At 30.6% G+C, this 18,037-nt stretch overlaps 1 protein-coding gene across 1 annotated transcript; it reads right to left on the bottom strand.

Annotated features, from left to right (window-relative positions):
• Window positions 1-203: 203 nt before the first annotated feature.
• LOC18595421 (cinnamoyl-CoA reductase 1) lies at window positions 204-4,829 on the bottom strand. The gene is made up of 5 exons (XM_007023354.3): window positions 4,594-4,829; window positions 4,336-4,490; window positions 3,451-3,636; window positions 2,467-2,819; window positions 204-658 (listed from the first exon to the last, which is right to left on the bottom strand). The coding sequence occupies exons 1-5, from the start codon at window positions 4,724-4,726 to the stop codon at window positions 475-477; spliced, it is 1,011 nt and encodes a 336-aa protein (XP_007023416.3). The 5' UTR covers window positions 4,727-4,829; the 3' UTR covers window positions 204-474.
• Window positions 4,830-18,037: the final 13,208 nt, after the last annotated feature.

The raw sequence follows: 18,037 nt of genomic DNA, 5'->3' as shown, positions 1-18,037 counted from the left end.
CCACTGCTCTGCTACAATGACCCCAGACATGTCATTTCACTCCAAATATACATTGCTGCTCATGGAGTATAAAATCTTATTAATATACTCAACTGAAATATTGTTGTACTTTGTAAAGATTTTCATTTGTAATTTACTGAATTGACAAATTTAGTGATATTCATAAAAAATAAAATAAAGTTATTTAAATTCGAAACATCATATTTTATTTTAATAACATTGATTATTATATATATTCATTGAATTACTTTATCAATTGGAAGATAATAAAGTGTTCGAGAGAATATTATTTTTAGTCCAACACTAGCTATAATAAGCAATCAAAGCACAAAAGGGTTACAACATACTTTGCCAATTTTTTTCCCTTTAAAATATTAATGCTGGCACGCTTCTAGCCTTCCACGGGGGCGTGTCCTGTTTCCTGTGCCCATATCAGTGGTGGCAAGGTAGCCACAAATATTCTCAGAGAAAACCCTAAGAGTGAATCCGAAGTGAATCGTCTTGCTGTGCTGGTATAGGAAGGTGACCCTTCTCTTGCAAGCTCTTGACTGTTTCATATAAGCACTGCTTCACCGGGGTGAACTCCAACCCCAAATCCTTGAGCTTTCGGTTTGAGAACTCGTAGGGTTTAGCTCTTGGGTTCTTCTCATCTGAGCACCTGCAATTATTAATTACACACATAATTTCAGCTTCTTAGTTCAATAATTGGGATGAAAATATACATTAGATAATGCAAGGTACTTCCGTGAATACATTAAAGAAAATTGGTCCCAATGTCAGGCTATATTGTTTTGGTAGCTAGGAATCACGCGTTGTTCAGCTGCCCTTCCGTTACTATCATGTATAGCCATACATGAAATTCTCAAAAGAAAATTCCTCATAGGAGAAGTGGGGGACCCAAATTTTTGTCCTAGCTGCAGCCCCATAGTTCATTGGATATTAAAAAATGAACCCTTCACTTCTCGTCAATCTCCATGATTGAACTTCAGTAGGTGGATAGAACAGGATATATCTTTTAATTCAAGTCTTAAGCATTTGACAGAGACATTGGGGTAGGTGAAGATCCTTGTGCACCATTATTCATTCATCACCTGATCCAAAACAATCCACTTATCTCGTACGAAATAGTAGGTAAGATGATGTCAGTCGTCAAAGCTGGTGCAGCGACTGCCCCACCTCCCTGAACCAAGACAGTGGAAGACTGCCGGTGTCCATGCTTATCTTCCGCCCGCTATAATCTTAATCCCCCTTGCTTTTTCAATGCCTTGCGCATCTTATTATCCTTTTCACAGAAACTGATGATGTCACGAGTGATGAGAAAAATATCACTATTATCATATCTTTGATTTTTTTTTTCATAACGGGGTTCGCTCTTTTCTTTTCTCTCACCAAGTTTGACCATATGGTGCCTTCCAAAAAGTAATCTTGCTTCATAATGATTCCACGTAATGTGAAAATGAAAGGAAATTCAGCATGAAATCATCATGGGTTTTTATTCGTGATAAATGAACTTTTTCCTATTGTCCAAGTTTTTAAGGAAATCCTATTGAATCTTCAACTTCAGAAGGAACTGCCACCAAAGCTAACCCTGGAAGTAAAATCTTCTCATTTCCTTCTCCCTTTTTTTGTGGACTAGATTATTCTTAATTGAGGACATCAATTTCTTCATGCCACTGGTTGACGTTTAGCAGTCAACAAGGGATTATCGTTAAGCCCACAGTTTTTTTATTTTTTTTTGAATAAACACCAAATTGATTGACTCCAATACTACAAGACTGATATCTAAAGAGCTGACTCGGTATGAAGCTACTGTATTCATTAAAATGGGTGGTTAATATTTAAGCCCGCAGTTGAAGTGTAGGTTGGTTAATATTGAATGAGATTGTTATCTAATCTAATTTTTGAATTCAAGATTAGGTGTCACTCCTACTACAAGAAACGTGTCCCATTAATTCTCCTGAACATCACAGGAAAACTAAAATTGTGGTCCAGGACAAGTAGGATACATGGCATTTAGGCTAAAGAGCGTGGAAGTACACGAGAAGTTCCACCTATATGGTTCTAGATGTTGATTGCTGCAATTGGGCACAAACTAACTCATGTATTCCACCTATTCTTCCCCCTATTATTTCATCCTTATATGAACATACAAAATCTTTGATAAATGCTGATTGTCCCATTTTTTTTTGTTTCAGTGACTGTAATGACAATAATAACATATCAATGCTGTTAAAGTTTGTTATGATTTTCATCCTGTTTGCCAGTTGAAGACAAAACTGGCCCCATTTACCAACCGCACTACAGAATTACTTCCTTTTTTTTGGAAAGTGTTTGTTTTATTGATTGCCCACCAGCTAGTATGCTCTCTCAAAGTCTTAAACTAACACTACAGAACTACTAATCGCTACGTTCTTAAGCAATATCTAGAGTTCATTCACATGGGAGCTATTACAGTAAAAAACTTACTTGGTAGGGATGGGATACTCAGGGAAGAACTTGGCCAGAATCTCCACCACCTCTCCACGGTGGAGGACGCTCTCGGCGCAGAGGTATCGGCCGGAGGCAGAGGGATTCTCAAAGACCATAATGTGTGCCAATGCAACATCTCTCACGTGAACATAGGCTTGAACTGAATTAGCATAGGTCTTTGCTGAGCCGGTTAAGTACTTGAGGATGTGAATAATGCTAGCATTTACAGTTGATTGCAGCAATGGACCTAGCACCAAAACTGGGGTAATCACCACAAGGTCTACCCCTTTTTCCTTGGCCGTTTCCCATGCTGCCTGCTCTGCCACAGCCTTCCCGTAACAGTACCAGTTCTGCAATTTTGTAGGATATTTGAATCAACCGTTAAATCAAGTTATCCATGTCTTACCATACTTCAAATTCTTGGGTGACAGGCGACTGAATTATTTGGATTAATCCAGGCAATATGAGAAAGAAAATTTTAATGACTTGTTATAGAAAATTTTGTATGCTTCCATCTCCATTACTGTTCGATCGAAGGAAAATGGTGCCTATACATTTAGTTTCTCTTCTTGGATTGGGGGATGTCTATTATGGTGGCTATCCTACGTCAGCAAACACTGATTGTATATTCTTCCACAGTATTTACCAAATAAGCAGAATGTCCGGAGATTTTACCAAAACAGGGAATTTCAGGGCCTTTTGACATTTAAAAGGTGCATTAATCCAGGATACAGACCACACCAGAACAGACCCAGTTTGGTTTCCTTGCTTAATTTCCCAGAACCAAGCAGGAAAGTTCCCAGGCAGGCACCAGGTCACTTAAAGTTGACTTTTCCCTTTGTTTAATATTCCTAATCATGTGTCTCACGGAACCACACTACTTTGACATGTGTTCTCTCAATTAGCAGCACCCTGGTAATCTGAATCGGTCCAAATAGATATACAATAATTATATAGTTTTTGCAGTTCGATTAATGCTACCTTGGTGTTCTTGCAGAACTCGAGATCGCTCCAGCAAGACTCATCAACCACAACATCAGGACTCCTACTGGGATCCATGTACACTGCGCCAATGGAGGACGTGAACACCACTCGTCGAACCTTGGCCTCAGCCGCTGCCATTATCACATTCTTAGTCCCAATCACGGCCGGCTCCACCATTTGTTCCTTTAATTTAACCAAAAAATCCCAACCACAATCATCAGTATCGCATAATCTTCCAGAAAAAAAAAACTTTTTATTAGTGTAGCCTTTATTAGTAAATTTTAATAAATTAAAAGAAATTTGACTCCACACATACATTCCACCTAACATTTACTATTTAATATTAGGTAGGTTCATTGGATAAGTTTGGTGTAATCCATCGTCATCATAAAAATGGTATAAACTTGTGAATTCCATGTATGTCACCCTACTGGAATTTCATTTCTGACAGAAAATTAAGGTAAACAGAATCAGAAGGACATTTGACAAATTGACAGCATCAAAGTAATAGGAAATAACAAGAGTCGGACAGGAAAATAAGCTAAGCTGAGCAGTTTTCTGAATTTTGTTATAGATGAATCTGTAAAGACAAGGAAAATGATAATGTCTAGTTTGGTCAATCTATTGGTACGGTGGCCCACTAGGCCACTGTTAAAGCTGTTCAATTGGCAACAGGACCCACCATGACAAAGAATTGTTGGTTAAAATGGCAAATTGCGAATACACATTTCAACTTGGTCGTTGTTGAGCTGTGTCTTTCAACTTTTTTGACACAGGAAGTAAAGTTGATTCATTTTTTTTTTCTCTCCAAACTTTCTCTAGAACCAATCAGAATATTACTCGAGTACTGCAAAGAAAGCAAAAAACACATAAACAACTCACGGGGTCATCGGTCACGGGTGAAGCCGTGTGGAAAACTCCATCACACCCATTAATGGCGTCCTTAAGAGACTCATAATCAAGAAGATCAGCTTTGTGAAGAGTTAGCCTCTCCTTTGCTCCTTCAAGCTCTCTCAAATGAGCATTCTTGGGATCATCTAAACAAAAACCCAACGTCCAATTAATGCCACGAAACCATTTAACATAAACAAATAACAAGAATTCTCCCTCTTTGCATGCAAAAAACAGGGGAAAACCGACCTGGGTTCCTTACAGTGCCTTTGACAGTGTAACCTTTTTCAAGAAGAAGCTTGACAATCCAGGAAGCGATGAAGCCACCAGCACCGGTGACACAGACGGTTTGGCTAGAAGGGGAAGAGCTGTCAACTGGCATATTTGGTTTGGTTTTATGTGAAAAGATTTGTGAACGTGGCCTTCTTTTTTTCTGTTCGGTGCTTTGTTTTGTATTTGTAGGGATGGCAACGTATTTATAGGGCAAAAACCATGCTTACCGTGCTTACCTACCACAGGTGAATTAAATATTAGAGGAGAAGGTACACAGTGGGACACCATTTTTCTTTCTTTCTTTGTTTGTTTGTACAAAAAATCAAAAAACAAAGGAAGTGACTTAACATGTCTTGGTTTATTATTAATATTTTTTTTATTTTTTTCAAGGTAATATTGTGTATTTTGCTTTTGGTAGGCTATCAGTATTAATATATTACCATTTCTCTTTTTCTTCTACTCAAATACTTTTATGGAAAAGGAGTTGGAAAATTAGATGGATTAGGTTTGATTGGTTTCAAAGAAATCAATGGCCCACATGCTTTTGTTGGACTATTTCACAATTCCTTTTGCACTCTCTATTACTCTTTCTTTTTTATTTTTGTTTATTTCACAAAGGTAGAGCAATATGATTCAAATTTGGGTAACAATTAAGCTTCCAAAATTCGAATGTTAACAATAGCCAATATTGGTTCATAATAAATAAGATTGTTGAATTTTTAACAAATTAAACAATGTGAAATTAACATAAAATCATATGAATTTCTACAACGTTATAATTTTTTCTTTTTTCTTTTTACAAAAACAAAAATAAATGTTCTTTTTGGATTTTTTTAAAATTTGGATGGTTTTTTAGATTCAAAAAATTAAGATTGCGACAATTAGTATTATGTTGTTACCTAAATTGCAAAAAAAGTCAAAAACATACGGGCAAGATGACTTTACTTCGATTGCCCGAATGTGATAATCATCTTTTCAAAGCCGATCAATGAAAATAATATTTAGGCTCTTACGTTTCCTAGGCATTCATGTCAAACATACGCAAGAACTTAAACTTATAGGATGGGGATACTCGTATTGATTACTTAATGTTCTCTGTCCTTCATAAATATTATTTTTAGCATAATTTTTTTTGTTAAAATTTTCAATTGGTATAATCTTAAGAAAATTTTTGAATTATTTTAAAATTTTAAATAAATTATTATTTTTTAATATATTTAATTAAATTTTTATATTTTTACTTTGGATCAAATATGTTTTTATAATTAATAGTTGATTAATTGTAGTTAATCAAAACACAATTTATCATTTTATACTAACATAATGCTAACGTGTTATAATGGTTGGTGATATCACCTACTAGTGTGGCATGAGGACATGACCGCATGTATTTTCATTACCCACATCATTATCATGTCAATATTATATGGATATAAAATGATAAATTGTGTTTTGATTAATGACAGTTAATCAATCGTTAATTATAAAAGTTTATTTGATTCTAAATAAAAAAATAAAAATATTATTGAACGTAATAAAAAAATAAAAATTTATTTAAATATTTTTGAATAATTTAAGAATATTTTTTAAAATATTATACCTTTTCAAAATTAATCTAAATTGGTTTAAATATTTTATGGAAGCCAATTTTAACATTAGAAAAGTGTGATTTTATTTTTATAAGTTTAGATATTAATTTTTAAAGTTTTAATAAATTATAATTTTAAAATAAAAGATTATAATTTTTTATCCAAAAAAAATTAAACTCAACTCTAATTATGGGATCAAAGGAAGTATTAAAATTTGTATTTTTTTTCATATAATAGAGAAAAATGATGATGTAGCCGATGGTGAAGAAGTGGTCGTATAAGAGACAAATAGGATGAACACCAAAAGCTTAGTTAGCATATTAACAAATATCACACTGGAGAGAGATTCCATAGGTATCCCTCATGAGACGGCTTTACACGACAGAAATTTGAGCCATAAACGTTTATGTTATTCATAACATACGCCTAACATTTAGACTTTTTGTTGACAATTCCCAACTTAACAAAGACTTCGATTTGCTTGGGTGGTGCCTACATCATGAAGTCGTATGTACAAACACAAAAGATGATTTTGGATTAATTATTAAGACTTAATCATTTAAAATATTATTCAAACTATAACTCCAATTGAAATATTTCATATTTTTTTTTTAATAATAGTGTTGAGTTGTTTCCAAGCAGCGGCGATCCAAGGTTTTGTATGAGGGGTGGTTAGAGAGTAATCATACAAAGTCATTGATCAAATCAACGTTTTGTTTCGAAGTAAAAATTAAAAACTCAGTAGTGACAACCACTATTCCGTCACCATCTTCGGTCTGTTCTTACTTCCAAGTGATTAGTTGGTTTTGGTGTTTGAATTTTATAAGTGTTTCTTTTCCTAGCTTTCCCTTGTGTTTGAATATCCTTTTTGTTTATTGATTTTTTCATTATCACATCAAGAAATTATTATGTACAGGTATTTTCTACCGCATCAATAGTAGGCTAAACAAATCATTATGTTAAATATATATGAACTCAATTATGATTAGAGGTATTTATGAGTTGGGTCAAGTCGAGTTTAATGAGTCTTTCATTTTAAAATTAAATTTGAGTTTGGTCAGATTTAGTGGCGAAGACAGAAGGGTGGTGACCGCCACCCCTTAGTTTTTAATTTTTTTTATTTTTATGGGTATAAAATTATAAATATATAAATTTGTCACCCTTATTTTAATTAAATGAATTGGTTTGGTATAGTGGTAAATCATTTAAGTTAAAATTTAGAGGCCTAGATTCAATCCCTTTTAAGCCCAAAATTTGAAATTATTTTTCCCAAAATTTGGAATTATTTTTCCTTGTTTTTCTCAAATTTTGAAATTATTTTTCTTTTCCTTTTCTATGCATTACTTAACTGCCTAAAAGAAAGAATCAGGTCTTCAAATCTTGAAGTATTAAGTTTAAGTTATACAATGTAAGAGTCTAAACTAAGTTTACTTTCAATTTGTTGAGCTGTATTCTAATTTCTTGATTTGGTTAATAAAATTTCTTATAATAGAAGCCAAAGAGACCATTTTGATTATGTTGATAACTATATGAGAAGATTCAAAATTGCTAGTGACCCACTCCAAGTAAAGAAGGATGTTACACTCAACCCAATTGAAGAAAAGGACGAAAGAATTGATGGTGATTAAATGTCAAACCACGTTTTTACTAACTAATTCTGGCTCTATGTCAATTTGATTATACATATTTTAAACACAAATCTTAGCATATATGTTCCAAGCTGTCAAATTTTAATTAGTGATGCAGCTTGATTATGAATGTGCATCTCTTTCTATCTTTCTTTCCTAACCATGCAATTTAATGTCATCGATTCTTCTAGATTTGTCAATTTTTTCATAATCAAGAGTCATCTATATCTATCTGATTCAAGTAATTATATATAAAAAAATGTTGTACCAAAACAACTATGGCACGTAAATATAAAATAAATGTCTATTTTATTTCAATTCTAACGTTATCGTTATTTTGTTGACTCGAATATAATCATTTTCTAATTTTGTAATTTGATCAATTTCATTGCAAATGATATCTATCTATTTAAATGATCATTAAATAAAAAAATTCAAAATTTTAATATTATTTCAATGAAATTTTTTCGACGTTTTGATTTTTAATGAAGTATTTTTTTTTTTTGGGTAACAAAAAGAAATGTGCAATTTAGAAGTTTTGAGTTTTGGTTTTTTTTATCAATCACATGTTAATGTTTGCAAGTTTCTTCAATAAGAATTATCAAGTATCTCATTTCATGAACCAATAAATAAATAGATGAATAACTAAAATAGTCAATGATGGAAAATTCAAAACAATAAATAGGTTTAAAACATAAAATTTAAATATTTTGTGGTATAAAATATATTTTAAACAGATTAATAAGTGTTATGTAAAGAGAATAAGATAGATAATAAAAAGAGAAAAATGGAATTAAAAAAAAAAATATATATATATATATATATATATATGAAATAAGATATCTTGCTATAGATTTTGAATGAAAGATTATTTACATAGAAAAAATGTCCACCTAAATAACATAGAAACATAAATAATTTATAACATGCCTAATTATAAAAGGGGATATAGAAAAAGAGAATCCATAAGAAATAGCAAGGAAGACATGTGAGAACTTAGAAATAAAAGAACTAATCTTGAACTTCATAAGCATAGCATATATTTCTATCGCATCATGCATATCATGGCATAAAGATATTCTTGTTCGCGAGTATAAGTTTCGATGATGGGATTTTTCAAAAATCTTGCAAATGCGAGTTACTCTCGAAAAGTTCCCTAGGTGAAAGGATGTCTCCGGGTCCCACCAGTACGATGGGAGGGCTCGGGAAACATATTTAATAAAAAGGCTTTTGCTTGTAATAGGTTTACATTCATGAAAATATTTTTTCCAAAAACAAAATGTACGATAACCCCAATAATGAGATTTATTCGTCAAATTTACGAAGGTGAATTTTTCGAATAATTCTCTAGATGAGAGAATATCCCCGGATCCCACCAGTATGATGGGCGGACCCGGGAGAATGTCCTCAATAAAAAGTTATTTGTCCGACATCATTTAAATTTTATTTCATGCATTTCACGAACGCATCATGTGCATCTCATACTTGCAAAGTCAAAATAAAATATTTTAGTAGAAAGCAAAATAAATGAATAATAACTAAGGAAACATAATAAATTTAAAGATTAAGGCCATAATAAGATAATCTAAAATCAAATGGTACCATTCATGGAATGGACGTCATGGGAGTGTTAATCCTTCCCTGGGCGTAATCACAGTCCCAAACCTAGTAAAAAAAAAAACGTAGACTAGTTTAGCGTCTTTTCGACGGGTTTAAAATTAATTTCGATTAGAATTGAGTCAATAAGTGGCCAATCACACCTAGAAAAAAAGATTGGTGGCGACTCCTAGTGTTTTCATCACTTCTAGCGATCGGGTTCTCGGACCCGCACGTTACGACAGTACTCCACCGTGATTATTTTTTAAAATTCTTGTAAATGTAAAAAAAAAAAAAAAAAAGACTAAAATACTCCAGAAGTATTATCTTTTGGGGCCATTAAAATACTCTCTTCAAAGATCTAAAGTTACTTTGTTGATCCATTCTTTTGCTTTCCCTTTTGAATATATCACATGTGCTTCTTTTTTTTTTTTTTTTTGAAATTAAGAATTGTCAATGAGACCTTATCCCAATGGTAAAAGAAAGAATCAGGTCTTCAAATCTTGAAGTATTAAGTTTAAGTTATACAATGTCAGAGTCTGAACTAAGTTTACTTTGAATTTGTTGAGTTGTATTCTAATTTCTTGATTTGGTTAATAAAATTTCTTATAATAGAAGCCAAAGAGACCATTTTGATTCTGTTGATAACTATATGAGAAGATTCAAAATTGCTAGTGACCCACTCCAAGTAAAGAAGGATGTTACACTCAACCCAATTGAAGAAAAAGCCGAAAAAATTGATGGTGATTAAATGTCAAACCACGTTTTTACTGACTAATTCTGGCTCTATGTCAATTTGATTATACATATTTTAAACACAAATCTTAGCATATATGTTCCAAGTTGTCAAATTTTAATTAGTGATGCAACTTGATTATGAATGTGCATCTCTTTCTATCTTTCTTTCCTAACCATGCAATTTAATGTCATCGATTCTTCTAGATTTGTCAATTTTTTCATAATCAAGAGTCATCTATATCTATCTGATTCAAGTAATTATATATAAAAAAATGTTGTACCAAAACAACTATGGCACGTAAATATAAAATAAATGTCTATTTTATTTCAATTCTAACGTTATCTTTATTTTGTTGACTCGAATATAATCATTTTCTAATTTTGTAATTTGATCAATTTCATTGCAAGTGATATCTATCTATTTAAATGATCATTAAATAAAAAAATTCAAAATTTTAATATTATTTCAATGAAATTTTTTCGACGTTTTGATTTTTAATGAAGTATTTTTTTTTGGGGTAACAAAAAGAAATGTGCAATTTAGAAGTTTTGAGTTTTGGTTTTTTTTTATCAATCACATGTTAATGTTTACAAGTTTCTTCAATAAGAATTATCAAGTATCTCATTTCATGAACCAATAAATAAATAGATGAATAACTAAAATAGTAAATGATGGAAAATTCAAAACAATAAATAGGTTTAAAACATAAAATTTAAATATTTTGTGGTATAAAATATATTTTAAACAGATTAATAAGTGTTATGTAAAGAGAATAAGATAGATAATAAAAAGAGAAAAATGGAATTAAAATATATATATATATATATATATATATATATATATGAAATAAGATATCTTGCTATAGATTTTGAATGAAAGATTATTTACATAGAAAAAATGTCCACCTAAATAACATAGAAACATAAATAATTTATAACATGCCTAATTATAAAAGGGGATATAGAAAAAAGAGAATCCATAAGAAATAGCAAGGAAGACATGTGAGAACTTAGAAATAAAAGAACTAATCTTGAACTTCATAAGCATAGCATATATTTCTATCGCATCATGCATATCATGGCATAAAGATATTCTTGTTCACGAGTATAAGTCTCGATGGTGGGATTTTTTGAAAATCTTGCAAATGCGAGTTACTCTCGAAAAGTTTCCTAAGTGAAAGGATGCCTCCGGGTCCCACCAATACGATGGAAGGGCTCTGGAAACATATTTAATAAAAAGGCTTTTGCTCGTAATAGGTTTACATTCATGAAAATATTTTTTAAAAAAAAAAAACGTACGATAACCCTAATGATGGGATTTATTCGTCAAATTTGCGAAGGTGAATTTTTCGGATAATTCTCTAGATGAGAGAATATCCCCGGATCCCACCAGTATGATGGGCGGACCTGGGAGAATGTCCTCAATAAAAAGTTATTTGTCCGACATCATTTAAATTTTATTCCATGCATTTCACAAACGCATCATGTGCATCTCATACTCGCAAAGTCAAAATAAAATATTTTAGTAGAAAGCAAAATAAATGAATAATAACTAAGGAAACATAATAAATTTAAAGATTAAGGCCATAATAAGATAATATAAAATCAAATGGTACCGTTCATGGAACGGACGTCACGGGGGTGTTAATCCTTCCCTGGGCGTAATCACAGTCCCAAACCTAGTAAAAAAAAACGTAGACTAGTTTAGCGTCTTCTCTACGGGCTTAAAATTAATTTCGATTAGAATTGAGTCAATAAGTAGCCAATCACACCTAAGAAAAAAGATTGGTGGCGACTCCTAGTGTTTTCATCACTTCTAGCGATCGGGTTCTCGAACTCGTACGTTACGACAGTACTCCATAGTGATTACTTTTTAAAATTCTTGTAAATGTAAAAAAAAAAAAAAGACTAGAATACTCCAGAAGTATTATCTTTTGGGGCCATTAAAATACTCTCTTCAAAGATCTAAAGTTACTTTGTTGATCCATTCTTTTGCTTTCCCCTTTGAATATATCACATGTGCTTCTTCTTTTTTTTTTTGAAATTAAGAATTGTCAATGAGACCTTATCCCAATGGTAAAAGAAAGAATCAGGTCTTCAAATCTTGAAGTATTAAGTTTAAGTTATACAATGTCAGAGTCTGAACTAAGTTTACTTTGAATTTGTTGAGTTGTATTCTAATTTCTTGATTTGGTTAATAAAATTTCTTATAATAGAAGCCAAAGAGACCATTTTGATTCTGTTGATAACTATATGAGAAGATTCAAAATTGCTAGTGACCCACTCCAAGTAAAGAAGGATGTTACACTCAACCCAATTGAAGAAAAGGCCGAAAGAATTGATAGTGATTAAATGTCAAACCACGTTTTTACTGACTAATTCTGGTTCTATGTCAATTTAATTATACATATTTTAAACACAAATCTTAGCATATATGTTCCAAGTTGTCAACTTTTATTTAGTGATGCAACTTGATTATAAATGTGCATCTCTTTCTGTCTTTCTTTCCTAACCATGCATTTTAATGTCATCGATTCTTCTAGATTTGTCAATTTTTTCATAATCAAGAGTCATCTATATCTATCTGATTTACGTAATTATATATAAAAAAATGTTGTATCAAAACAACTACGGCATGTAAATATAAAATAAATGTCTAATTGATTTCAATTTTGACACTATCGTTATTTTGTTGACTCGAATATAATCATTTTCTAATTTTATCATTTGATCAATTTCGTTGCAAGTGATATCTCTCTATTAAATGATCATTAAATAAAAAAACTTAAAATTTTAATATTGTTTCAATGAAATTTTCTCAACGTTTTGATTTTTAATAAAGTATTTTTTTTGGGTAACAAAAAGAAATGTAAAATTTAGAAGTTTTAAGTTTTGGTTTTTTTTCATCAATCACATGTTAATGTTTACAAGTTTCTTCAATAATGGAATTATCAAGTATCTCATTTCATGAACCAAAGGAAAAATCACAATTGTAGAAGAATCAACTCAACTAGTCACTTGTCAGTAAGAACAATAATTTAAGGCAAGTTCATCCGTAAATTTTGACATTTCAAATTAAGGGCATTAAAATCAAAAAACAAAAAAGAAATAAAAATAAAAAGTCAGATACCATAGCAGCTACCTTATGTTATATACTTGAATACTTCTAGAACAGTATTTAGGAGCATTTTTTATTTCCAAAAATTAAAAAAAAAGGTGATAGGTGCATTTGGAATTAAAAAAAAAACATTTGAAGAGGTAAAAATGTAAAAGTTAACGTAGTACTCTTTCTGTCTCAATTTTTTTGTTCATTTTATACGCAATGGTAAAGGGAAAGGGAATTATGTAATTTTATTATATAAATTACATTGTTATTTTTTATACACAATGATTGTATTAGAACATGTTTTTGTAATGGAATTAGTATTGAATTTGAATAATTTGTTCAACCCTATAAAAATTATAAATTTTAATTTTTTTTTTTTAAATATCTACCTTTGCTTGTACTATAAGTCGTTGAGAAGTCAAAAGCAAATGGTAAATTAAATCAACATTAATTCAACAAAATCATACTGGTAGGAAAGAACAGCCTCATCAGTCATCACCTCCAAGCAAATTGAAACAAAATTGAAAGTTTGGTGGCTACCAATTACTCCACTGAAGAAAATTGAAAGCTAGGCCTAAATGAAGACTTTACTATATATGTAGTGGAAGTGTAACCTCCGAAGAAATTAACCCTTTCCACCGTCCACATATTCCTTTAAGGCCACACCAAGAATTAAAATAAAAGGAGATCATGTAAAACTTTGCACTTGATTTCATTAATTGCTCAATGTTGACTAACTTCTTGTTTTTCACTATTTGTGATGCCCAACAATTTGCTTTTTCATTTTCTAAAATTTTCAATATTGGGTGGAGCACCTTCATCCAAACATTTCATTTTTTACTCCTACAATAGAGTCTCTCATAAATAAATCAAAACTATGCTCCTAGTATTGCTTCAATGATACATGTGTACATCTTTTGTTTAAAAAATTTGAATTTGAATTCTTTTTTTAAATTAAAAAAAGATTAAAATTTTTAATGATGTTATTTTGTTTTTGCGAATGATAAAAAAAATTTTAAAATTTGATAAATATTTGATTTTATAGTGATTAAAAAATGACAAGTGATATTTTAATTAATTAATATTAGACAACGGTTAGTTATAACGATTTATTGACCTACAATAAAAACATAAAAATTTAATTGAACGTAATGAAAAAATAAAAATTTAATTAAAATTTCTTAAACAATTACCTTTTATTATTAATTAAATTATTCAAGGGAAAAACAATATGTTATCTCTTCACCTTAGTCTATTTTAAAATAAAGATTTACCTAAAACCTAAAGGTTGGTGCTTATGCAAGCCTCTAGTAGGAAAAATAAACTCTATCACAAACTCATTAGATTTGGTCGGTTCTGTTTGATTGTAGTCATGCTACTTTTGTTATAATTGGACTGCTCAAAAATAATATAAAGACAATAAATTAGTTGATGAACATATAATTTGTACTAGTAATAATTGGTTTATAAGAAAATAGAATAAATTAGGTTTTTCTCCATCTTGTTTTATGGGGTAATCGACCTTTTGGTGACAGAGGTGGGAATCCATCACCGACTGGGCTTTCTAGTTGTGCTTTGTTTAAGGCATATGAAGAGTAAGCAAAAATGTAGGAAACAGGGGCAATCATTGGACATAGTGTACAACCAATAGTTTTAAGCCAATCAAATATTTTGTGACAAATATTCTATTTCTTGACAATATATTAATATATTAATATATATATTAATATATATTATTTTTTGAAACAACACTAATTATGTATCATGTTGTCCATGCCAATAAAGTCCATCTTCCTTGACCATAAAGTGGCTGCAATGATTAATTGACAGACCAGGGAGAGTGTAATTGTGCACCCTTTCCATATTTTTAATTATTTTTTAGCAGTATTATCTTATTTACATTGTGTTTAGTAAAAGGGAAGGAAGAAAGTTTTTTCTTACATTGATTTTTTTTTAAAAAAAAGAAAATGTATGTATGAATATATTCAATCAGAAAATTTAAAAGGATTGCTGTGTCTTCAACAAGGACAAAAACCAGTAGTGACAATCCTTAGAACAACTCGAAATGGAACAATTTGACCAAAAAAATCAATACAAAAGACAATCGCGCCAAAATCAAAATGCAATATAAGACAAAATCCCACCCAAAACTCAATCAAAATATTCAAAATAATAATAAAAAAAAACAACCTTAAACATCAATATATTGATTTCTTTTGGTTGGTGAAAACAGAATAAAATAGAAAAGTGGATGGATTTGCATTTTTCTGTTTCATAAAAAATTTAATATTTTAAAAAAATTAAAATATTAAATAAGTCTCTAAATTTATTTATTCATTTTAAATAAATTATTAATTTTTATTGTATTGATCCGTCCTCATCTTTTTATTTATATCCAGAGAAGCACCTACTTTAATATAACTACTAATTGCCATTACACCTAATGTCAGATAACATTTCTTAAATACGTGCTAATTGACATGGCCAAAAATTAAAGATTAAAATAGATATAAATTTTATTTCTTGTAAAATAATAAAAAAATCCTTTTTTTTTCTTTTTCTCCTTCCCTTTTCTCTCCCGATCTCTCTCATCTTAGTCGGGTCTTGCCACTATCCGATCGACATTGTTATTACCAAAAATAGCTTGAATCAGCCTTGATGTCATATTCGGTCGAATAATGACTAGATCCAGCTCGAGATGAGGGAGATCGAGAGGGTAAAGAGGAGAAAGAAAGGAAGAAGAAAAGGAAAGAAAATTATTTTTTAATTATGTCACCATGTTACATTAATTCACACTATGAAAATTTTAACCTCATCACCTTCCAAGTGTACAAAAAATGCTCTCTAGTATTAGGTGTAATTAATAGCAGTTTAATCTTTTTGTTATAGGAAATGCTTATCTAGAGACAAATTAAAGAACAAAAACTTATTTGTATACAATAAAACTACATGAACTTATTTAAATAAGGTAGAAAATTCAAGTAGTTATTTATTATTTTAGCCCTTGAAAAATGAGAGGACTAATTTAACTAAAATAAATCAAGTGGTTGCCCCAACTCACAAGTAATTAAAAAAGAAATAGAAATAAAAGGACCTTAAGGAACTGATTATAAAATGCAAAAAATTATGTAGAATTCCTAGCTAAATCAACAAACAACCTCGCCCATTTTCTTAGTAAATGTACTCAATAATTTCTTACAAATCTATAAAACAAAGACTTGATAGACATTAGACAACTTGCCTACCTACCCTGCAAATTTATACAACTTTGTTCACATGATGAAGCATTTACTAGTTTGACTATAGATCTTTTGAAGAAGAAAAGTGTTTCATGTGTGAAAAGTCTCTGGGTCAATCCTATGATCACAAAGGTAGTAAGTAGTTGTTAAAAAAACAAGAAGCATTGACTTAAAAGGGCTATGTAGGTGAGGAAATGCAATTGCTTTGTGTGGTGTCAAATTGAGGGGGAACGACGCCAACCCATACATGAAACAATGACGACAAGAAGTACCAAACGGATGTGTGTGGTTCGGCCTTTTGATTTTGCCTTGGAAATATCTCATATGTTCTATACAGATGGACCAAGAGCTAGACAGATTAGTGAGGAACATTCTTGCAGTAGGTATGCTTCGGTCATAAAAACACGACTCTCTTAGCTTTCAGGGTGGCACGACCTTTTAGCTACAGGAACACGCCCCCGTAACCTGCGTTACCTAACTCATCTTTCTAGCTGAACATTGTCAATACTGGTACTTTGGGGTCTTTGATATCAAAACCCTTTTTTGTTTACAAGATCCATCTAAAATGGTAAGTGTAAAGTATACTTAAGGATTTAAACTCACAATAAATCTATACTAAATATATTAACTATGGTGGATTAAAGAGAAAACAAGCGGTGATATTTCCTGTTTAAATAACTGCTTCCACCTTGTTGGAAAGATACAGGTCAAATCTGGAGCTGGTCTTTTCAACTCAGCTTTAAAGATTATTGCCAATGAGTGGATAAAGATTAAACTTCCATGTGAATGCATTCACTCGTAGTGAGTTCGGTGAGCGACCTTATGTAATTTCTTTTTATTTTTTAGAAACATCGTCGATAATATTTTTAATTTTTAAATAATTTTGTAAAAAGTATTTTTCATCATGATTTATTTTCAATAATATTTTATCATAACTTTATAAAAATATTAGCACTCGTCAATTATGTAATACATCAAAAACATTTTTTTGAATATTAAAAATATTATATGTAAATAATATTGAACTCTTTTTATTTATTTATATCTCATCGTATTCTTACGTTGGTTAGTTTGTTAAGTAAATAAATAATAAATCAAAAATTAAAACAAAGGAAAGATTTTCACGTGTGAAAAACTAATTTTTTATTTTAAGTAAATTGTTTTTAATTGACTTTAATTATTTTATATTATAATAAAGATTGCAATATCTTAGTAAAAATAATTATAATGATATGATTCCTATGAAATAATTGAATAAAAAAAATTAATGACGCTTTGTTGGGAAAAAGAATAATAAATAAAGAGATGAAAAAATAATGGTACTTTATTGTTGAAGTGGGGAAGTCAATATTTTCTAGGTAAGATCGATTTCAAAGAGCAGTGAAGATAGATGAAAAATATTTGAGGTCATTCTCATGCCTAAGACATTTGATGCTACTTAATACAATTTTTTCGATTAACCTGTAAAACATTTTGCTTTCATAAAAGTTTTTCCTCTCCACACGTGAAAAAGACTGAAAACCA

The sequence above is a fragment of the Theobroma cacao genome, chromosome 6 (genome assembly GCF_053813885.1).
Source record: "Theobroma cacao isolate CCN51 chromosome 6, ASM5381388v1, whole genome shotgun sequence".
Lineage (NCBI taxonomy): Eukaryota > Viridiplantae > Streptophyta > Magnoliopsida > Malvales > Malvaceae > Theobroma > Theobroma cacao.
Note: the sequence above shows the minus strand (reverse complement) of the source record. Positions and strands in the feature narration are given on the sequence as shown.